We start from the raw sequence: 24,080 nt of genomic DNA on the forward strand, positions 1-24,080 counted from the left end.
ATTTCATGTCCTGTTCTTGTCCATGAAAAAAATAAATTCACATGGACCATCGGTCTGTGTGAAAAATCATTCATGTGAATAGCCTCATAGGCTGTAACGGGGCCATGTAGATGAGTCCTTAGGCTGGTTTCACATTGCATTTTCTGCGTTCTGGTTTTGTCCTGACTTACATCTTTTATGCAGAAAACTGCATTGGGATGGAACCTGGGGGGATAGCATAGGGGTGAATAAATGAGGTGGAGGTCTCTATCCCACATAGTGTGCGTCCCTGTCGGTGTTTCACACTGGATTAAAAGTGAAGAGGGTGATGCTTTTCTAGCCATTTTAAAAGGCTGACTGATGAAAATTATGTGAGATGGAGACCAAAAAGGGCTCCATCTCACACATTCACCGTTATGGTGCCATCCAGTTTCTATCCTTGTTTCCATCCCTATGCAATTTTCTGCAAAAAAGACAGAAGGTGGGACACAGCCAGCACTGTACTCGCTAAATGCAAAATGAAACTAGCTGACTTCTAGCCAAGGAATAGCAGAAGCATTTGCAGCTTGTACTATGAAGTGGAACTTTCTCTCTGATTAATTCATGTGAAACACTTTGTGATTAAAGGGGTTTTCAAATAATGAAATATTGATGGCCTGTCTTCAGGATAGGTAATCAATATTGGATTGGTGGGGATATGCTGCTTAGGACCTGCACCAATCAGCTGTTTGAAGAGGCTGCTGCTCTTCATTTCTCAGGCATGTGATATCACATTCATTGGCCACATGACCTGAGAGTAGCTCATCCCCATTCAAGTGAATGGAATAATATCTATCTTTATCAGTTTAGTCGGGCCCAACTCGCGGATACTTTATGGATCAGCCCTCTCCCCCCAGTTCTTTTTTGCACTGCGTCTTTTAGCTTGATCACTTTCATGCTGGCGGCTTTGATAGTATCACAGTAGTGTGTTTTTTGGCAGCAAGGTCTTTTGCTGTTGACTATTTCAAGCATTATTGATGTTTCTAATAAATTATATCACATTATGTGGCCAAAGTATGAGTACTTTTAGTATCAGTTGTTCAAGATCTTCCTGACTTTCTGTCGGCAAGGTTGTATCTTCTGCATATCTGAGATTATTAATCTTCCACCGATCTTGTCTCCTATGTTGGATTCGTCTAAATTGCATTGCCTCAAGATCCCCTCTGCATACAGGTTGAACAATACATGGGAGAAGATGCAGCCTTGGCGTATGCTTTTCCTGATTCTGAACCATTCCGTGTTACTGTTGGAGCTCCTGACTGTAGCCTCTTGGTTTGCATATAACGACTGTATGAGTTTCCCTGTATGAGATGTCCCGGGACTCCCATTTATCTCAGGGATAACCACAATGTGTCGTGTTCAATGCAATCAAAGGCTTTGGAATTTGGTCTCTAGTTCCTCTTCCTTTGCGAAAACCGTCTTGTGCATCAGGGAGTTCCCGTTCCAATATCGCCATCATGTGTTTTTGTATAATCTGATTAAGCTGCTATACAGTGTACGGCGTTGTACCTGGCATGGACTGAAGTGGCCACGGCATTCACTCCATTAACTGATCGGTGAGGATCCTGAGCGGAGGACCCCAACCAATCTGATACTGATGACCTCTTCTAAGGATACTTTAGGTCATCAATATCTTAGTGTTGGAAAACCCCTTTAATACTAAAGTACCTGAGCTTTTCAGAGAATCACAGAATTTCCAAACCTATTGCTGTTAGGTCTTTTGCCAGTACTCTGATCATCGTGTATGCAAACTTCTACATCTAAAAGGAACAGTACAATATTAACTTTTCAAATTGCCTTTTTTTGCCTCTGCCATATACCATCAGGAAGACGAGGTATATGTTGTGTAACCTGCAGTTCCTTTTTAGTTTAGTGATGTTGTGTAGATAAGTGTGGGGTGACTTTTCAAATGCATGATGTATATGAGGAAGCCACTTTCCTTTATTAATTTCTAATATTCTGCTATTTCCAGAGCTCTTGTCTACTGTAGTACAGCATGCCTAAACTATCTCATAGGAGTAGAGATGAGCTGCTCTGCATGCTTATTTGTTTTATGGGTGAAAGAGTACTTAAATATACATGGAGAACAAATTAAAATGTCATTACGTCCCAGAGCTTCTTAATGCCCATAAAGCAAAATGATTTAGCTGACTTAGTGCCTGTATTTACTACTTTTAGCTGTTATTTCATTATCTTTATCATGTACAGTAGTTGTTCTGTATTCTGTTATGGTGCCTATTTGCCTTAACACTCTTCTGTCATGTCAGCCATAGACAGATTATTGCCCACCCTAACTAATAATAAGTCAACGTTCTTCTTAGTATTTCAATCATTACAGATTAAAATACATTTCATGGTCTAGGGTTACTATATCAGGACACCTTGCCATGTTCCAACCCTTGCTTCAGATCCCTCACTCAGAGACATTGGCTTTGAGGCCATAGATTGGCAGGATCTTTTTGTATTGGCGGAACCAAGTCTATGGTTAGCTTTTACACATCTAAAGAAAGCCTTTTTTTTAGGATAAAACAGTGTCATTATACCAGAAGATGGAGATGTTTAAACAGAAATAAGACACGGCATTACCTGCAGTTCTTTAATACGCTCTAATGAGCAGCCGGTGCCGTCTGAAGCCGGAGAAGGGAAGTCACCAGCGAAGTTGTCCCTGCCGGCAAACTTTACAACAGTGTTTACTGCTATCTAAGGGGCCTTTTCACGGGCAGATGAATTGCTCATAACGATCAACAAGGTAGTAAGTCTGTCACTGCTTTTGCAATGGGCAATTGTGAGTAAAGAACGCCTACACAAGCTCTTGTTCGTAACTTACGATCTTTTGAGTGCCCTTGAGTTCCATTATTGTTCGCAGCAAATCCCATGTTTACACGAGGAGATGCGCTGATGATTAACAATGCTTTTATGTCTACCTGAAAGATGCAATCAGCGACAAATGAACACATTGTAATTTGTTGTTTGTTCGACTGGCATGCGTACTCTGGAAACAAACATTCGGGTAATCAACACCCAATGTTCAAAGACCTTAAAGGGGTTTTCCAAGTCTGTTTTTTTTTATTACCGGCCCTCATATCAAAACATAATGAATTATTTTATACACTTTCGGATCCCTACAGCTCCGGTTACCACTCTAAGAGTGTATTTGCAGGCTGCAGTCAGCTTACGTACAAGATGTCACAGGCGAATGAATCCAATCAAAGACCTCATTGTTCGAGCACTGAGGTCTATGATTGGCTGCAGCAGTTTGTGATGTCCCATTCATAGAATGCTTCTGCAACCTGTAAACAGATTCAGCGCTAAGTATGAAGGTGCAGCACTCGATGTGCGGGGAGTCAGGAGAGGTGAATATAGGATCATTTATTATGTTTTGACATGGGGAGTACTAATTAAAAAAAAAAAAATCTGACCACCCCTTTAAGGTACATGCATTTGTTAAACGGTCTGCAAAGGGCTGTAGGGAAGATGCAAAGTATTTGGTTTACTTGCTCTAGCTTTATAGCACCACTACTTGCAGCAAATATACATCTGTTGGTGTATGTATTTTAGGAAACTTCATAGTGTAACTCTGCTTTAGGTTTACACATTCTGACGTGATTGCAGTTAACATCCCTCTATACTACGGTACACTCACAGGGGGCCGAGAAACAGATTTGAAGAGTTATTTGGTGAAGTTCTTATCCTGTAAAGTGGTTACTGTAACTACATATAACTCTGGTCACTAGGGATTTTTCTCCCTCTGATTAACTATATAGGGACTTTAGGGGTTAAAAAAAACAAGTAGATGTCAAAGGCAGACATAGGCATTAGAAATCAACCAAACAATTCTACAGTATTAGGACACAACCAAATGACTCCCCATTTCTCTGCGTTCTTACCCTTTCTGAGTATTCGACCATGTATTACCAAACCATAGGCACATTTTAAGTGATTGCTTTAGTTTCTTGTGACTGATATGCTGCATTCTCACAGAGACTAATTTATCTCTGAAAATGGCTGTCTTTAAATTGTAGATGATTTTGTTTCAAAGGGGTTGTCTGGGATTTTGTTTTAAAAAGACTCTTCTTGTTCCCCCTAGAAACAGCGCCACCCGTGTTCACAGGCTGTGAGTGGTATTGCAGCCCTTGTCCATTCAAGGGATTTGGGGCTGAGTACCAATACCAAATAGCCCGTGGATAGGAATTGCATGGTTTCTGAAAAACAAGCAGACCTTTTTATTTTTTTCCCCTAATCCCATGCAACCCCTTTAACTTTTTGCATGAGCTTGCTCCTTTTCTGCAGCCCTGGGTGATTCCCACTATATTCATAATGTAATTCTAATCTACATTTTTATATTGTAGTACCTCAAACTTGGCTCTCTAAAGGACCCGCTTTTAGATGATCACGGAGATTTCAATCGGATGTGTATCGCCATGAAAAAGATTGGCTTGGATGACACAGAGAAGCTTGATCTCTTCCGAGTGGTTGCTGGTGTCCTACACCTTGGAAATATTGATTTTGAAGAAGCTGGGAGCACCTCTGGTTAGAAGACGTTTTATTCTATTATTCTATCAGTGTAAATGTCATATGAAAGGCTGCGAGTTTGATTTGAGTCACAAAGCACAATGTTCTTCTAAAAGGGAAGGGAATAAAATGTACTTTAAATTACCTGTGGAAATTTCCCTTAGTACACCAAGGACAAGGTCTGTAAGAAAAATGAATTTTCAAAACTCTCCTCCACTGAGTAAATGGAAAGGGTGATTTGATTACAAGTAAATGAAACTGCCATCTGCACATTTGATTTGTAAAGGTCTTTAGGAAACAATAAAAATGCGCTGTTGTGTGACTGCTGCAATGCAGGGGTACTGCAGAACGGCTCCTTTCACAAGTCCGTGGTCGAGGTGACAGATGGACACCCTCGCAAGAGTCGCCTCATGGTGTCCCTTTCACTCTAAGACATAGAGATACTGTATGCCAATTTCACAGTCAAGGGTTAAATAATCCGTGCCAATGCAGTATGACAGAATATGCAGACGGTGCACCATGGCTTAAGATCTAGAACACCATCATAGGGCTGAGTTTTCGACTTGGCTTCCTGTGTTTGGGTGGCAAAATATGAGAGTAAAGGGAATTATTTATCATTCTACTCACCGACTCCTAAGAAATAAAGTTGTGTCTGATGGACGCAGGTTGTAATATGCCTTCAAATGGAGTTTTTCCTGAAGTCAAATGCGTACCTCTGCGAAAGTTTTATCGCTTGCTCGCTGGGGAATTTAGATAGTTTTATGCTGAGAAGGTAAGGGCAGGGTGCGAAGCACAAGAAGAATATGTAATTCTTTGTAAGAGTTCTCAGTGGGGAGGATGATCTTCTGAATCTCTCGGAAATGTTGTAAAGACTGATGCCAAACTTTGCCGCAGCTTGTAAAATACACGGGGATAAGTGTATTGGAGCCGCACTTGGCAGTCCTCTTAGTTTAATCTACGTAGGCTAAAACTTCTGTATCAGCAAGTCGGCTAACTAACATAGCGTGGCGTCTCTTCTTAAACTAAGCTATTCAAACTTTGTTTTATGATGGGGAATGTATATTGTATAAATGTCATTTTAAAGGGCTATTCTCACCTTAAATATTTGTGGCATATCCCCAGGATCTGCACCTGTCAGATACGTATTGACATATCATGAAGATTTATTAAAACTAGTGCAGGGGAAGAAAATTAAGCGGTTGCCTGTAGCAACCATAAGTTTAAGCTCTCCACTCTCAAAGACCCTCTAGAAAACGAAGGCAGCAAAGTGGTCACACTACAATAGACTTATCACCTATTGAGAGGTGATAAGTCTGATCAGTGGGAGCTTCAGTGGTGAGACCTCCGCTGATCAGACTGTTATTACCTTATCCTATGGATAGGTGCTAAGTCTATAATGTATAACCACTTTAAAAGGGTTGTCTAAGAGTAGAAAAACATGACGGCTTTGTCCCAAAGTAGTTTTACACCTGTTCACAAGTGTGTTTCATCACATCTTAAAATTGTCATTAAAGGGTATTTCCTGCTTATAATTGCAGGTGCAGCTCTCATTGAAATCAGTAGGAGCTGCGCCTGCAATTACCAGCCCAGCTGCCATTGATTTCAAGTCCTCCCTAGCCCCCTCCCCTCATCTGATTGATGGCTACAGCTTTCATCAGATTACACAATGCTTTCCACCAATTCCCATACAAACTGGATGTGGCAGATGCGCAGTGACATGTTTTGCTACGGGAATCAACCTCATTGACGTCCTACGAATGTGCTGTTCTCTTAATCATCAGGCAGGGGAGGACTTAATGCAGAAGCCCAAGACCACTCTGAATCAAAGCTGCTTTTACCCTAGGGCAAATGGCGCATCTGGACAAGGCCCCCTCATAGCGGCACCAATTTCAACCGTGGTTGTGTCTTCAGGATGCGAATAAAGTTGAGAAGTATTAAGGAGATTAAAAAAAAATAATAAGACGCTCTAAGCTCCTATTGCGTGACTCTCCGCTGCTCTGGTGTCTACTAACTTCTTGGTCCAGCAGTGATGTGCCTGTTGAAACACATGACCACTGTGGTCAATCACTGGTCTCACTATTCTGGAAATACAAGGCTGCATTGGTCTCTCTGCAGTAGTTATAGACTGGCTGTGTGAGTGCTTAGACTTACTGCCTCCTTTGTAGTATATTGTATACTACAGGCTTAGTTGAGATGCAACAACATGGGGCTCCTGGGCCCTCATGCAAACCTGTAACAGGGGACCCAATTATAATGATTTATTCATAGTACTGGGCTCCCTATATGGAGAGAAGAGGCATTATGGGCCCCGTAAGTCCCCTTGGCCCGGGTGCAACCACATCCCCTGCATTACCTATAGTTACGCCCCTGATTTAAAGGGTTAAATCATTGGGATTGGAGCTAAGCTCCATCCTGATGATTTACAGCCGTGATCCTCTTCTGATTACTGGGGGCAGTTTCTGAGCCCACCAGTAAACAGCAGTACCGTGCATATATGTATAACGCCAAGCAATAACTACTGGCCCACTGCACTGTACGTCTACGGCACGTGTCGGTAATGGGTTAAAAATGGAGGTTTTAAGTTTATTATATAATATAAAAAGAAACCACAATAAGCATGGACTAAATGAGTTAGACTGATACAGAGGGAAGGAGGACTTTGCCTGCGAGGGTTATGATCTACAAGGCAAATAAAGTCTTGGGGTGCATTAAAAGAGGTATAGGGGCGAGGGACAAGAACATTATCTTCCCACTATATAAGGCAATTGTCAGGCTCCACATAGAATACTGTGTACAGTTCTGGATACCGGTGCTCAGGAAAGACATTGCAGTGCTTGAGGGGGTTCAAAGCAAGGCGACTAAATTAATAAATAGAATGAGGGGACTGGAATACCCAGAGAGGCTATCAAAATTAGGATTATTCACCCTGGAAAAAAGATGGCTAAGGAGCGACCAAATAACTATGTAGAAATACATGAGGGGACAATACAAGGATCTCTCCCATGACATGTCCTCTATGTCTAGAAGAAAGCAGGTTTATCTCCAACACAGAAGGGGGTTCTTTACTGTAAGAGCAGTGAGACTGTGGAACTCTCTGCCTGAGAATGTGGTGATGGCAAAATCCATAGAGGAGTTTAAGAGGGGACTAGATGCCTTTCTAGAGTGCTATGATATTACAGGATATAGAGATTAAATAATCAGAGGGGTTGCTAATCCGGGTCTGATCAGGCTGAACTGGATGGACATTTGTCTTCTTTAAGCCTTGCATACTATGTTACTATGTAGGAAGACAGGGGAAGTTTTGGTGCTAAAGAAAATAAATCAGAAAAAAGACCAAATTCTTTTCTCTAATTTGTTTGTTTAAACTTTCTATCACCTTAATGTGAAGTTTTCTTTTTCTGCCTTTTAGAATTAAACCTTTTCTGCTATTGAATGTAGCGCTAAATGGCCTTTTTCCCCTTTTCATGTTCCGTTTTTCCTCTGCAGAGGACACATTTACCTTGTTGTTTTCCAGCCGCATGCTGTTTTTGTCATACACATTGTAGTGCCGTGTTTTTATTGTTAGAGGGAAAAAAAGATTAAAAAAGGAGCCTCTTTGCAACGGATCTTTTGGCCAAATGCCTGTGTACTAGATGCCAGGAGCGTCTGTTAACCAATCATGTCGCTGTCTACAGACTTGTATTTTGTTGACATTTCTCTTGACTTTGTATTGAATTTGTGTTTGAATTTGTACTGAACACCAGGTGGCTGTACGCTAAAGAACAAATCCAGCAAATCATTAGAATACTGCTCTGCACTGCTCGGTCTGGATGAAGATGATCTGCGCGTCAGTCTAACCACGCGGGTCATGCTTACAACAGCAGGGGGCACCAAAGGCACGGTTATCAAGTAAGATTGTTGTCTTTCCATTTCTTTTCAATGCAAACAATTAAGCGGCTGGCAATATTTCTCCACAACGACATCTTCCTCCTGGATAAAAATGCTCTGCTCCTTGAAACCCTTCTTTTCTTATCACTTTGCTTTGTAACAGCTGACGAAATGGGAGAAGTGAGACTGGCATTATTAAATCTGATATAAATGATGAGCTAGCCTTACCTGCACCAAGCTGTGCTATATAGTATGTCTTCAGCACACAAGCCCTAGTAATCTCACACAGTATGGTCTTAGATAGTCTTGATCTTCTCTCATTTAGTGGTACATGAGAATGTCAGCCACCATTGACACTCTCATCAGGATAGCACTGGACTATGCTCTTTTCTATTGACCTATGCTTCTAGAAAATAATAAGATTACTACAGATGATTTTAAAGGTTTACCGCCTCACTTCTATAAAATGTGCAGTTTTCTAATTCTTGCTTTTTTTCTGCAATATATATTTTTTTCCTTCCCTTTTAATTAGTGTTTTTCAAACTCCAGCCCTCACGACCCCCAGACAGATCAGGTTTTTAGGACCTCCTTATTGTTACACAGGTGATGCAATTATTGTCAGTGCCTCAGACAGCGCCACAGGGATTCTCTCTATAGGATATCAAATCATAACCCGTTGGAGGATCATTGAAGTTTGGGAAACACTCTTGTGCATAATCATTCAAATATACTGTATGTCTACACATTTTCATGTATGCGTATGTCTGTCTTTGTTTGAAGGGACATGATTTTTAAGGATGTTTTTTCCAGTTTTCATTAAAATAAGATTTGGAACTGACTAGTCAGATGCATTTAAATGACTCCGTGCTCATCAGTCATAAAATATCCTGCTGAACGGCGGATTACAATAATGTAGTGGGGCTGTGTAGACACTAGTATCGTGGTTTTTCATTTTTGATGGATCTGTGACTGCACTGGGATCCATTCATGGCCTTCTCCTTACTGTCTCTGCAATGCATATCCTATGCTTTCACATATTGAAGGGGATTTGTTTGCTTTTTCAACTTGTCTATTTATTTATCTATATTTTTAAATTGTCATTTTGAATATTGAATTTAGCAATCAAAAATGAGATAAGGGAAACTTAGTCGTTTTCTATATCCAACAAGCAGCAGGTTTGCAGTAGAGATGGACAACTTTAATATCAACATACACAGAAAATGAAACTTGGCATTGAAAATAGGTCGGTAGAAAAGAAGTGTCTTAGGGAATCTAAACCTCCCTATGCAGAGAATTAGTAATGCATATCTAGCCTGCAACTCCCTCTGACCTGAAGCAAACTAGTGGATCATAACAGACCCGAGGAAGTATTGTGCAACTAAATAGGACCAATTACCAAGTACTGAACCACAGCGCTGCCTGCAATGGGACAAAAAGAGGTCTCGACAAGCAAGCAGGGAGGGAGAGTAGACGCAGAAGGAAGCACTAGGGAGGGAAGAGCAGGAGCGGCTGTCAGCCTGGATCATTTTTGTGAAGGTGGATGACCACAAGGGCTTTATGCACAGGCTAGGATATTTAATCTGTCCGAAGGATCCCATATGGCCTGAAACCGATACGAGGTATTGTTGAGCGATGCTGTTAAGTATTCCACTGACCAAATCTCTCAAAGCCTAGTACATAGGTCCAATTGGGATGGCAGTTAGTTTGTCCCCAGGATCGTGTGATCAGATTTGTCTATTTTAGTAAATACTTACATTCCTTATAAGATGACAATTCTGGATCATCTTTACTTGGAACTTTACTTTGTGCCATTCTTCTGTTTGTGGAAGTTTATGTATAAATTGACAACTTTGTGTTACAATTTCCCTTCTCACAGAGGGGTGTGCTTACACAGCTTGATAAATCAGCATTGATTGAACAGTGTAAGACTGTGCGGGGAACATGCTCCTTCCGGAAGAGGAGTGGTACCACCAAGTTGTCGACGGAATAACAGAAGAATGGTGTAACACAAGGTTCTAAGAAAAGATACCCCAGAGTTTTTGCTTCTTGACGAATACGAGTTGATGCTAAAACGGACATGTCAGTAGAGGGGACGTCCTCTTTAATAGAGGCTGTGCTGTCCTCAGGACCTGGTCAGGAGTAGAGAGACTTGTTAGAACAGGGAATATCTAGAAGAGACAACATCTGCGTTCACAGTGCTCTATTATTTACTGCAGTTCATACCCTCTTATGCGGCTGTTGCCGTGATCTTAGTGTAGTCTACATGTATTCTTGTAGCCAATATTGCATTGTTACTGCAATACAATTTTCCATTTAGTGGAAAATTTTCTCTTAATACCTTGGTATTCTGTGTGGGTTAAAATCCTATACTTATGTGCTAAATGTAATCGTTTAGAACATTATAGTAGTTTTCATCGTATTGAATACTGTTATTTTACATGACTGTAACCAGGAAACGTCTAGAGCAAAGAAGGTTTCTACACCTTTATTGTAAGAGCGAGAGACTAGGGAACTCTCTGAATGAGGACGTGGTGATGACAAATTCGATAAGAGTTCAAGAGGAGCTTAGACACCTTTCTTGAATGTAATAATATTACATGTTCTAGTTACTGATGACTTCAGAAGGGTTGGTATTCTAGGGATTATTCTGATTGCCACATTTGGAGACAGTAAGGAATTTTGTTCCCCTCTAAAATGAGGGAACTTGGCTTCTACTTCACGATTTTTTGCCTTCCTCTGGATCCACATTGGGGGTTAATAGCCTCACACACTGTTACTATGTTATGTTACTTTACTGACAGATGTTTGAGAGAGGTCTAGGATAAAACCGTCACATGAGATGGTCTGTGATTTCTGACTGGCGTATTGAGAAGTATATTTCCCATTTATGTGAGTGCTGGATTCTTTTCTATGGTGGCACACCATTTGTGATAGCTTTAACACTTCTTCCTAACCTTGACAAACACTTAGCTCTTCCTTACGTCACGTCTGCCATGGACTCTGTTTCACAAGGTTTTTGTTCCTTTCCTGTGTTTTAGAAAGATCGAAAGCATTATCCAATGTTCTTTTTTAGCCTTTTTAAAAATGTCATTTAGTTCCTAAATTTTTCACTTTAGACACCAAGGACTCCTAAGTAATTTTATTAGTCTGCAGCCCTGAGTGGTAGTTTGTTGTTGGCTCAACTTCTCATAACTCAACATACTATATTGGAAACAACTTGTGCATCAAATCATGGAAGTAGTAAGGTTTAATATCTACAGTTAACAGGTTTCTGGGCTCTATATATACACCTCTCCTAAGGCCGGCTGCACAGGGCAGAGCCGGATTCTGCATGCGGGAACCCGCAGCAGGATCCGTCTCTGACCCCAGCTAGTGACCCCGCGTACCTGTTTTTTCTATACTGTGGATGACCGCGGACGCTCGCCGTTGGTCATGTGCAGTACAGATTTTTTAAAAATGTTTGTATTTCCCATGCCGTCGCTAGCCGATGACATTGCAGGTGGGCTGCAGGTTAGGCAGCTTCCCTTGACTTCAATGGAGGCCGTCTGAGGCATAACAGAGCATTCTGCGATTTTTTTTTTTCCCCTCGGCTCGCAGAATATGCAATTCCTTTTTTGCGAGTGAGAAGGAAAAAGCGATTTAACATACCTTTCAATTCATGCTATTTCTGCGGATCCTTTATGTGGATGCTGATTCCGCAGTAGAGATCCGGTCATGTGAAGCCGGCTTAATCAAACCACTTGTTTGTGGTCAAAGTAATCTGTGTATAGCTTGTACTAGTCATAGTCCTACACTGTTAAATCCGGTATCCGTTGAAGAGTTTTCCTTGAAGTCAAGGATGCTTTTAGAAATTAACGAGACGACGTAAGGACTTGGAGCGTGTCCAATCTTTGCTTACCATTTTGTTATTTGTGAAATTGCATAAAATTAATAAAAAGTAATAAATTGTATAACATTCATGTGGCCGCTCCTTGTGAGGTTTTGGAGTTCTGCGGTAGTCCACTTTCTGGAAAGCCCCCAATTTGACTGAAAGAATGTCCTTTACATTTCTTACTTGCGAACACAGAGCTGTTGTCCTGGGTTGATTGAAATAATAATTTGCTAGCAGGCAAGTCTTCCTTTGGAAAACATGAATACACACAAATGCATATGTAATTTTGGATTTGAACTTGCTGTGTAACTAATTAACTTGCTTTTCAGTGGGTTTCCCTTTTCTGCCTTTGGGGACAAATAGTTGTTCAAGTTGGAAGTTAATTAGTAGTTCTGCTCTTCCCTTCTGGTTTCCCTCATCTTTGCTACCCAGAGAATATTGATACTATGAATTGCAAATCTAAATAAATTCATAGGATTTCAAAGCTTTTCATCAGCAGTTTTGCATAGCTTCATCCGCTGCTTCACAGATTGTATTGTGGATAGTTTGAAGTGTAGAGATGAGGCTGAACCGCATGAAACTTATGTTCTTCTCCCTCCTTCCAAGGCGGTTTCTATGTTATAATCTGAAGAGCAGATATGAACCGGATTTACCCATTCTCTTTAATCACTGCACTTTTATACTATGCATTGCGAATGCAAACCTACTGAAGTTTGTGTTAGCAGGCCTAAAGAGATACTGTTCTGCTCTTCAGGTTAAAGCATTTAAAATGCCAAAAGTCTTAGAAGAGTCGTGAAGAACACAAGTGTCAAATAATCCTGTCTCATCCTTACATCATGTTTCCTACTAATTTACTTCCAAATGGCTGTACTTAAAAGAAAGTGCAAGAAAAGAAGTTCAGTGGTTTTTAATGGCTTAACCCATTAAGGACCAAACACTGTAAATTTACGGCCCTTGGTCCCAGGCTTAAACCCAGCTGAATGAAAAATTACGGCAGGGATCAAAGCTACCTGCTTCTGCAATCAAGCTGGACGGGTTGTCAGCTGTTAGTCACAGCTGATAACCCAGAGGAGGAGGGAGAAGTGGGTTTTAACTCTTTATTTTAGTACACATCCTTCTTTATTTAGTACGCATCACTCAATGGGCGCGATGTACTAACAATTGAAAGTGGAAGTATAACTTCCACTCCGCTAGCTGATGGTCATGTAACCGCTGGGATACCCTGCTACAGCAGAGCTACAGGGTCGTAGTAGACCCTGATCAGCTCTGCCAGTGACTATTGTCACTACAGGGGATGTTTTCTCCTGTAACTGGGACTCCTATGGATGCTCCAGCTACAGTGCGAAAAATGTCAAATAAAAAAACCCAAACATGCGAATGTCCCCCAGAGGTCTTCTATGACGCCATAGGGGACATAGATAGTGAAAAGAATAATTACATAAATAAGAAAAAATTACAGAATAAAACAACAATATCTACATAAGAAAGAACATAACCCAAAGTAGACGCCAACCAAAACAGTCACTATATGCGCCCTGTAATCCAAAACCATACGTACTATATATCAAAATGTCCGAAATCATTATTTTAGCATAAATATACAAAAAAAAATTTAATTATTTATTAATAATTTTTTTAGCTTTTTAACCTTAATAAAACTAAAAAACTGATAGAGAAAGATATTTAAAAAATAGCCCTATATAACACGGGGGAAAAAACGCAGCAAAAATAATTTTGATAGCTAAAGGAAAAAAATAGGACAGTAAAACTACCACATGGGTAAAATCCCTAAAGTGTCTGGTCCTTAAATAAAACAGCCTGGCCCTTAAGGTGTGAAGGAGTATGTTACAGGATTGGTGTAAAATGCTGCAGACTACATGGACAATATTAGTTTTTTCTTTTTTCCCACCAGAATTCTCCTCAGTTACTTGTTTGTTTTGGCTATTTAGTTTCTTACATATTTTGTGTTGGTTTACAGACACTATCAGGGCAGTTAGGCTAACTTCACACTGGCGAGCATGATATGGGGCTGTGAATCTCGCCCCCATATCTCGCTCCCCGCCATATGTAAGCCCTGTGGAATGTGAGGCGTTTCATGTGAAAACTGCCTCACATCACTTCAGGGGAAGATAGAACGTGCTCCGATGTGTTTCCCACATAGCATCACATCACGGTGCCATGTGGGAAAACATCGCTCATGTGTATGACCTTATTCAAAAGAATGGGGTTCATATTTGTGCGTCTCAAAACACACAAATGGCGCACGATTTTCTTGGCCGTGTGAAGCTGCCCTAAGTCTATCAAGTGTCTATCTCTATGTAAATTACAGAGGTAACAGTCCAGACTATAAATCCTGCTCCCTCTGAAGCTTGGCAGAATGTGAGTTGAGCAGCCGAAATACAGCAGGTGAAGGATGGGTAAAGGAGCAGCAGGGAGGACTGAGCAAGGGAGAATGAGGGAAGAAGCAAGCCAACTAATGGCATCGTTGGATGAGCAGGGAGCTTTTTATGGCAACACTGCTATGCCTGCAGCTTGCACAAGGGCAGCAGGAGTGTGCACATTCAGGCTGTCAATTAATAGGTGAGGTCCTGGGGAAACTACGAACCAGAGAGCTGCACAGGAGGTAAAACTGGGAGATGGGAGCGCCAAAGCCATGTGCATTGATCTCACAGTACAGCACTGTTGTGTGTGTGTGTATCTATATATATAAAATAGGATGTATGTGTATATGTGCCACCATAACTCATGAACACCTGAAGCAATATCAACCAAACGTGATACATATATAACTCACCCATGGGGACAAATTTTGGGGAGGGATAAGACAGCCCCAGTACCCCTGGGGTGAGGGGAAGAATGCCGGAATTGCACTTGAGCAGATGGTTTTTATTTCACAGTCTTATCTAACACATACAACCTCCTCATCATCATACACTAATCTATTACACAGATGACCTCCTCCTCCTCAAATACTAATATATTACACAGACCTCCTGCTCCTCAGATAATATCTTACACAGACGACCTCCTCCTCTGCTCCAATTACCTCACAGCTTCCCACCCCCACTGAGCCTCTATGTACCACACAAAAATGAGTCCAGCACCCACTCTTATGAAAGCTGTCCAAAAGGAAATCTATGTTGCCCATAGCAACCAATCACAGCACAACTTTCCTTTTACCTCTACAGTATAATAAGTGAAAGCTGAACCGTGATTAGTTGCTATTGGCAACAAAAATTACAGGGCAGTTTTTGAATTTTAATTACGCTAGTATTACACAGACCTCCTGCTCCTCAGATGATATCTTACACAGACGACGACCTTCTCATATACATATATATTACACAGACGGCCTCCTTTTCATGTAGTAAGATATTAAACATATCCTCCTCATATACTAATATATTAAATCAGTACACACCTATATGCACACACACATTTTTAATTTATTTTATTATTTCTCCATTAGGGTCTGTTCACATCACAACTTACCAATGTGTGGGGTGTATATGTTTAAATACAAAAAAATACTTAAATGTATTTCTCAATGTGCCCGTAGACTGCAAGTGGTCAAACCTAGTTCAAAAGTACATATTTTTGACTACATTTGATTTATAACCTTTTCTGTGAAATAGAATAGTTTAGCATACCAGACTTTCCTGATTGATGTTAGTGTAGGGACTCACAAGGAAACAAGGACCCTTGTCAAAGGCTTGCGAGCTTGTGTATTTTTGCAAAAATATTAACCAATACCTCGCATTTATTAGTATCTAACAGTGACATGCAGTGCAGCTTTGAACACTGGGGAAGCCTAGGGTTCCAGTGTGGTTCAACTTTTGGGGTGCAAGGCAGCCTGCTGAAATGAAATATGGCTTTACTAATAGGTTGAAAGCCTGCATGGTGCACTACACATACTATGTGGCTTGACACCCTGTATATGCTTTATCTATGTGCAAGTATAGCACTACATAAACACCCCCTCAGTATAAGGAAGGTGTGTGAGTGGTTGTTCATCACTACCTTACACATGTGCTACGCTCCTCCTATATAGCAGTTTGGCTGTCTGCATGTTGAGGGAGGTGGTGCTTCTACCTGCCCTTTTGTATTAGGACATTGGTAAGTATATGGCCGCTTTCTGTGATTTATTTTTTTTTTTTTACTTTATAGTCAAAAGGAGACGCATGAAAACATAAAGCTTTACGTTTCCATACTTTTAACTTAGAAATTTTTTGCTCTTTAAAGTTTAAAAAAGAAGAGTGTTAAACTAGATAATTATATGAAAGAGGCTTTACAGTAGAAAACGTATATTGTTCTTTAAAACATAAGTGTATGGAAAACTACGGCTATATATTTAAAGTATACGCTTAAAAAGTACAGTATGCTTAAAATTGTACACGTCTGTATATGTTTTATTTGCATGAAGGTTTATCATGGAAAAAAAACGTTCCCGCTATAGGATATACAGTTACGTCCAGTGGCATGGGGGTATGTATGAAGAGAGATTGCGGGGCGACCTCTCTTCATACAGCGCAGGTGTCAGCTTTTTATTACAGCTGAAACTCAGCAGCAATAGCTGCAATCAGCTGCACGGCTGATCAGCACTATAAACCCTTCAATTCTGACCACGGCATTTAAATCCCCCGAACGACGTTTGGGGGTCCCATACAGCCCTCTACCCCACACATTCCCCGCGATGAGATCACTTGGAGCTGTGCAGGTGTCATGGCAGCCGGGAGCTTTCTGAAAGGCCTCAGGGCTGTTCCAGCAGACTGTCCATCAAGCCATGCCCATGAAAAATCAGAACAATAAAGTGTTTCTAAATATTAAGAAAAAAAAAGTAATAGTAAAAAAAAAAACCCTTTTGCCATATTTATAATAAAATAATCAAACCCAAATACATATTTAGTATCGCTGCATCCATAAATGTCCGATCTATCAAAATTATGCATTATTTACCCCGCACGGTGAACGTCGTCCAGGGGGGGAAAAAAAGGATGCCAGAGATGCATTTTTTTGGTCACCCTGTCTCCTAGAAAAAATGCTATAAAACGCGATCAAAAACTTATATGTATTCAAAAATGGTACCAATGCAAACTACAGGACGTACCGCAAAAAAGGAGGGGGAGTGCCGTGTCATTAGGGGTTAAAAAAAGATGTGAACAGCCCCTAGCTATAGACACCACAGGGTTCAGCACAGTATTTAGTCAAGTGCTTTCCTTTGATGATAGTATAATATAATACATTTATTATATGGATGCAGCCAAGTTTTACTGGGACTTTAAACGTGCCATGATAATTCATTGTACCACAGTTTGTTTAACCTGGACCCAATTACTTTACCATAGGTTTTATTGTGTGAAGATAAACGAATAACTTTTTAATAGCTTACAGTAAGACGACTTTCTGTGACAAGTTGCCACAGACAGGTTAAAACCGCTTGTACTCCAATAAGCAGTAAAGGAAAGCCACACAAGGCGCTCTAAGTTCTCATCACATGCGTAATCTGTCATTCTAACTACATGAAAAGTCCGGCAGTTGCCGGAGTGAAGTAAATGCAGCAATGTAGTCCAATAGTTATACCTAAGGCTATAAAGAGTTTTGGTGAAAAATGACTATATGAAAGCCAGCGCAAAATCGCCCTTCGCACAATAACAGTAGCATTTAAAGCTATCTGAGATTCTGGTAATTTATCATGTGACACGCAGAAGTGACAGCAACCTTATAAGTATAGAAAGGGTAGTGTACCTTGACAGTGTCTCCTGATAATCACAGATCAGCATGGCTAATCCCCAAGGTTTATGTTGATTCACTGCCTGTCCTTTTACATAATACGGCATCTCAATGTCATGCAGGTAGCGACACCATCAATAAGTGTAACATAATGTAGCCCAAAGTTTGCAGGGAGTTCCTGGTATCTGCACTCCGGGGATGCTGGAGACTATATACACATCATGTGCTTGTTACATTTCTGATTCATTTCTATATTGTTTATGTATTCAGCCAGTTAAGCAGCTAAGCAGCTGCCTTGGCAAATATTAGCTCTGTGGATGAGCTTTTCTATCCTGTACTCTGCTCATAAATTGGCTTCATAATTAGCACGGACAAGCTAAATACTAATAACATGCTGCAAAGTGTAAGGAAATCTGTCTCCATCACGTGACCGCATTTGTTTGAAAGTCTACAGTATCCAAGAGCCCGGCGTACGAAGATAAGAGCTATGTGTGTCATAAAATGGGATCTATTTCTGCTCAGCTGGGATAATATAGTCAAATTAAATTGAGCTTATTGCCGCTCTAAATCAGTTTGTGTTTCTCCTGTATAAGCGTAGCCTAGTAATTGTTTCTGCACATTATTCCCCTGCGTTAATAAAATTCACTTGGCCTCTGGACATTATTCCCCAGGGTTAATAAGTCACTTCACCTCTGGTCATTATCTCCCAAGGTTAATATGTCTCACTTAACAGACTCCTAAAAGTGGTCAAAAGCAGAACAGACTTGTTAGAACCGGTTTGTCGAGCGGGTGTAAAATTAACTCATGTATTCAAATGTCATGAAATACCTTGTTTGTGATTTGCTAGAAAATGCTGGAGAAAAATTACTACACTAAGGTTTAATTCCCACGGGTAGATTACCGCTGCATATCACGCGGCAGAAATCCGCGGTGTTGCTCCACCGCTATTAGGTTCTATTGAACCTAATAGCGCAATGCTCACGGTGCGGAATTCCACCGTGGAATTCTGCCCTGTGAAAGTGCCCGCAATCACCCGCGGCATGTTGTAATTGCCGCAGGCGTATGCACGGACGGCTTCCATTGCAGTCAGTAGAAGCCGTCCGTCACGCTAGCCGTCCGTCACGTGTGAAAACGCTTCCCCGCCCACAGCCGGATGCGTCATATGACGCTGCGGGTGTGTCACATGACGCTGCCGGCGCGTCACATGACACTGCCGGCGCGTCACATGACACTGCCGGCGCGTCACATGACACTGCCGGCGCGTCACATGACACTGCCGGCGCGTCACATGACACTGCCGGCGCGTCACATGACACTGCCGGCGCGTCATGCGGGACATCTGGCAGCGGATCCAGAGGTAAGTATGGGGTCTCTGAGGAGGCGCCGTTACGGACTCTGCTGCGAAATTCCGCTTGCGGAGCCCGTCACAGCCGTGGGCACTAGGCCTTATGTTACTTATGATAGTTGGATGATTATTAGCACTGCTTTGCATTCCTCTATATAAACTGTGCAATAATAATAAACCTGTTTTAGAAGAGCTTAGAAACATCACTTGAGTGTTTCTCACTGTGTTCTTCTCCGATGCATCGCATATGCAATTAAGCATTTCTGATTGATAAGTATTACCTAAACGAATACACCAACACTTTCTTCTTTCTTTCTCCATCATTATGAATGATGGCAGATACTAGAGAAATTGATTGTATCCTGGAAGAAAAGAAGAATAGATGATGCTTGTTCTGATCTTAAACAAACAAAATCCTGCACAGTGTGTATTAGGAAGTGCTGCTAACATTGCATCATTTTACCTTATGTCAGTTTTTCACTGGTATAGTTGTACTTGTATAAACATCACGTCAGAACATGGCGATTATATGGAGAGGAGTGGAGTTTCATAACCGCTATCTCTCATAAGCTGCTTTTTCAGGAACCTTATTAACTGATTCACATGTAGCATTTTGCCTTTTTTATTTGTAACAAAAAGTGGTTCTTCAGCAGCTGCAGTGCATATTATCAACTCCTCATTAGAGAGTTTTTACACGGGCGGAATTATTCCGCATTTCGTCCCTTAATCCACTGCCAAGAATTCTGCACCAAAACATCTCATTGCGAATTTTGATCTGGAAATGTCGGCAGAACTAAGCCACTTTCTTTCAAAATATGTTTATTAATTCTCCAGTCAACATTACAGTCTTGGATACATTTATAAATGATGGGCAATGCAAGATATTGTATGTCGTGGAGGGGTCGTAGGTAACCACCATGGGGCCCCCTGTGAGGGTTGTGTGCCCTTCGATTTCTAAGGACAATAGTAGTCATATTAGGGTCACCTGACTCCAAACTCAGGGCCCGGTATGTGTTGCCTACCCGAGAGCAGGCCAGGGCAGGGAACTAAGCCACTTTCATTCAGCAGCAAACTCTGTACGGATTTTGGGACGGAATTTACCATGGCATGCAGTACGGAAGAATTCTGCATGTGTGAAAGGTCCCATACACACTCATCAGATGCTGCCGCGCCTCATGATAGACCACTACAGGTGCTGCAGCCCCTCATAATATAAACCCCCCAAGGGTGCTGCAGCGCCCCATTATATCGACCTTTTCAATAGGGTTCTTATGTTTTTATTATTGGACAGTGTGTGTTACGGCTGGAATGGTTCTTAGGAATTATCAGGTACAATGAAATATTTCAGTACCTGTGCCATATTCCAAAATAATTGTGCACTGGTACATGCTTTACTAATTACATGCTGCTAGGCAGTACACCTGTGTTGGTAAAGGTGTTCCGGTGTTTCTCTTGCAAAATTGAAGTGAAAGCTAAAAGTTTGCCAAGTTGTCATGTGATCAGCACTGCACAGTTGGCTCAGGCTTCACACCTTTAACTTTCAGCGCTAAGTCCACTAAGATCCGGATATCAAGTTGTTTGCACTGTGGCTCATTCATAAACTTCTTCTCTCCTTTAATTTAGACTAGATTGACAATGCCTATCCGAGTGATATTTGGCAGTTAGTGACATTTCACTAGTGGTTCGAACTCTGATTGCTTGCTGTGTGACTCGTACCTTGTAATGTATTGTATTGCTCCGTGCCATTTTATAGAACTATATGAATGTGTGTTCTGCACACTTCCATCGAACGTCACTAACCTGTATGCAGTATGTCCAGAATAGATGACTATCATATGAGTCTTTTCCATTTCTCCTGGGAAAGTTCTTTATAAATGTGGTAACTAGCAAGTGAATGAATTGTCCATGTATCGATTAACATTGATCTATGAAGTAGTAACAGATTAGTCCCTGAACTAAACAGGTGCGTTGAAAGATAGGACCTTAGCTTACCTTTTGTATGCCGTGTAGGCCTTCACTTGTGGTAATTAGCTTTCTAAGAGGATTATGGGATTTAGAAGGCCACTAGCACTAAATCATACTCTTATTTTTCAGCTTGTTTGCTAGAGAGCCTAAAGTAGAACACACAAGGGTTAATGGGTTCATTTTAGACTTGAAAGAAAAAAAGTTATTAAGGCATACCTGTCATTTCAGATGACTTTTAAGAATAAGCTGTCGTGTAGATGAGGGATAACATTGTTTCTGGCCATTATATGGCCGGTATCATCAGTTTTTAGCAGGTTTCCCCTCTAGTTTTCTCTTGTATCTGAGTTATTGGTAGAGGCTGCTGTTATGTCTCCCATACAGTGCACATGGCGAAAACAGCAGATTCTGTTCCCTTAAATCTCTCACTCAAGAGCAGCAGCAGCTTATAGGTTAATTTTATAAAGAAGTACCGAAAAGCCTTGATGAGAATAAAGTATTTTGGGGAAAATGCAGTGCTAGCTGTATCATCACATCTGTGTCTCTGTTTCTCTCAAATTCAGTTCCTCTCTCCATAGAGTTCTATAGGCAGCATGTAATGTAATTCCTCAGTGATCTCACAGTCCAACTTGGGAGACCAAAACAGGTTTTAGTGGTATTTGAGAGTGAGAGTATAGTTTAGCAGGGCATGTGTGTGTAGGGAGGGGGGGGGGGGGGGAGAGAATAAGCCTGTTAAGTGGAGAAAGGAGACTTTTTCTCTGATAAAATATATTACAAAATTTATTATATTTGCTTGTACTATTAATTTATGTAAATTTGTTGAAACTGCAATGACCATTGTATGTAGTCGTTGTTTCAAAAACGTATGTTAACATGGTAGTCAATGTGACAATTAGGAAAAATTACAGCTTATTTACTGAAAGTAATGTTTTCTGCTTTCAAAATTGCTCCATAGTGCTAACTACTAGAGGTCTCTGTTCTTTCTAATACGCTGTCCATTGCCTGTTGTCTAGTGATGCCTGTCTCTAGTAACAGACTGATTACAGGAAGTGTGTTGGGGGGGGGTAGCCTTAGCTAGCATAATGTATACAGCCTGTTCATCCTGCTTCCCTCAGATGCTACACTCTATGACTTATGATCTAGTGTATCACTTCTCGTCCCTCCTGTTTCAGCTCTGTACAGTAAGTAGCCATCAGTCCTGATAAAGCCCTGTCCTTCTATAAAACTACTATGCTGTGTCTGCCAGACAGCTCCGTTATGCATGTGCCAATATGGCACTTATCACAAGAATCAGTCAAGAGAGGCCGGATCCCAGATCAGGGTATGGCATTGGTCGAATGCAGGAGGCATGTAAGGGAAAGGATGTGGCAGCACATTTAGTACTGGCAGATCTCTCAGGCAGGGTTATCGCCCACTGAAAATGAGTAGATGTATTATAGTAGTTCAGCAGCTCTGGGGCACTATTCAGGAAAATAACGGTATGTGCCCCAAAGATTTACAAGCCCATGTATTTATTTCAGTGTGTGATAAAATGGCAGGTACACTTTAAATTTCCCAATTAATCGATTATAACATAAGATATTATAAATAAATCGGTCTACAGTATATGGCCATTTCTAAGTACTTGCCCTACATAAATAAGTGATTAACACTTAGGGGTGAATTTATCAAAGACTTGATAAAAGTCACAAATTTTGGTGCAAGCCATCTTTGCACCAAAATGTGACTTTTTTTCAATTTTACATTACCATCAGTGCTTTTCAAAAGGTGCTTGAGGCTTATCAGAAGAGGAAGAAGGGCCCATGCAGCTATACAGATTTGCTTTCAGGTCTATGCAGTTAGGCCTTAGTCAGACGGGCGTTTTTTCGCGCGATTTGCGGATGGCATGTCAGATGCGCATGCGCAAATCGCGTGACCGGGGGCGAAAAATCGCGGGAAAAATCTGCACCTAGCCGCGTTAATCGTCGCAGCAAAACGCCCGTCTGACCGGAGAAAAATCGCTGTGCGCATCAAAATGCGCATGAAACTTGGACTGACCGGCGAAAAAAATTATTTTGGTGCGCACATAAAACGCCGAACGCAGATAGGCGCGATCTGCGAATCGTCGTGTCCTATAATTTATCGCATATCCGCATAAAAAGCGGACATGTGACCGATACCATAGCGAACCATTGGTTCTATATATGCGCGAATCGCATGCGCAAATCGCGCGAAAAAACGCCCGTCTGACTAAGGCCTTAGGATGTATATAGACGGCAGCAGTATATGATCTAATGAGTGAGCTTGAAAGCTGAGCCTGCTCCATATAAAGCAGGTGTATCAGTCATAATCAGAGATAGCTCTGCATTCTGACAACAGCATTTAAAGGTTCAATCTGGATATTTAATAAGATTATGGGGTGCTATCTGGGTGTAATGACAACTGAGGGCCATCTGAAGGTCCCCAGGGCTGCCATGATTGTTTGCCTATTTGCCTGTGGCACGTCCTAATAAAATGCTTGTTAAGATACAGTATAATGGAATACCATAGCATGGCATTATACTGTATAAGCGATTTTAGAAGATTGTAAGTTTAACTCTCCTATGTAGACTAAGAAAAAAGTAAAAATAAGTAAAATAAAGATATAGATTATATATTTTAAATTGCAAAAAATAAAAAAATAAAGTTTAAAAAAAAAAACTTTTCCCAGTCATTGCATAAAAAAAGAAAAAATTGCTATTGCTGCATTCGTAACAGTCCGATTTATTAAAATACCTTCTTATTAGTTCCACTTGG

At 41.0% G+C, this 24,080-nt stretch overlaps 1 protein-coding gene across 6 annotated transcripts in view; it reads left to right on the forward strand.

The window, feature by feature from the left end:
- Window positions 1–24,080, forward strand: part of MYO6 (myosin VI) — a 262,780-nt gene that overhangs the window by 106,728 nt on the left and 131,972 nt on the right. For all 6 annotated transcript variants that reach the window (XM_066604748.1, XM_066604765.1, XM_066604773.1 and 3 more), the window contains exons 11-12: window positions 4,368–4,548; window positions 8,274–8,418. In XM_066604748.1, the coding sequence (XP_066460845.1) occupies window positions 4,368–4,548; window positions 8,274–8,418 (326 nt within the window). The remainder of the gene's footprint in view (window positions 1–4,367; window positions 4,549–8,273; window positions 8,419–24,080) is intronic.

This window comes from Eleutherodactylus coqui, chromosome 1 (assembly GCF_035609145.1).
Source record: "Eleutherodactylus coqui strain aEleCoq1 chromosome 1, aEleCoq1.hap1, whole genome shotgun sequence".
Taxonomy (NCBI): Eukaryota; Metazoa; Chordata; class Amphibia; order Anura; family Eleutherodactylidae; genus Eleutherodactylus; species Eleutherodactylus coqui.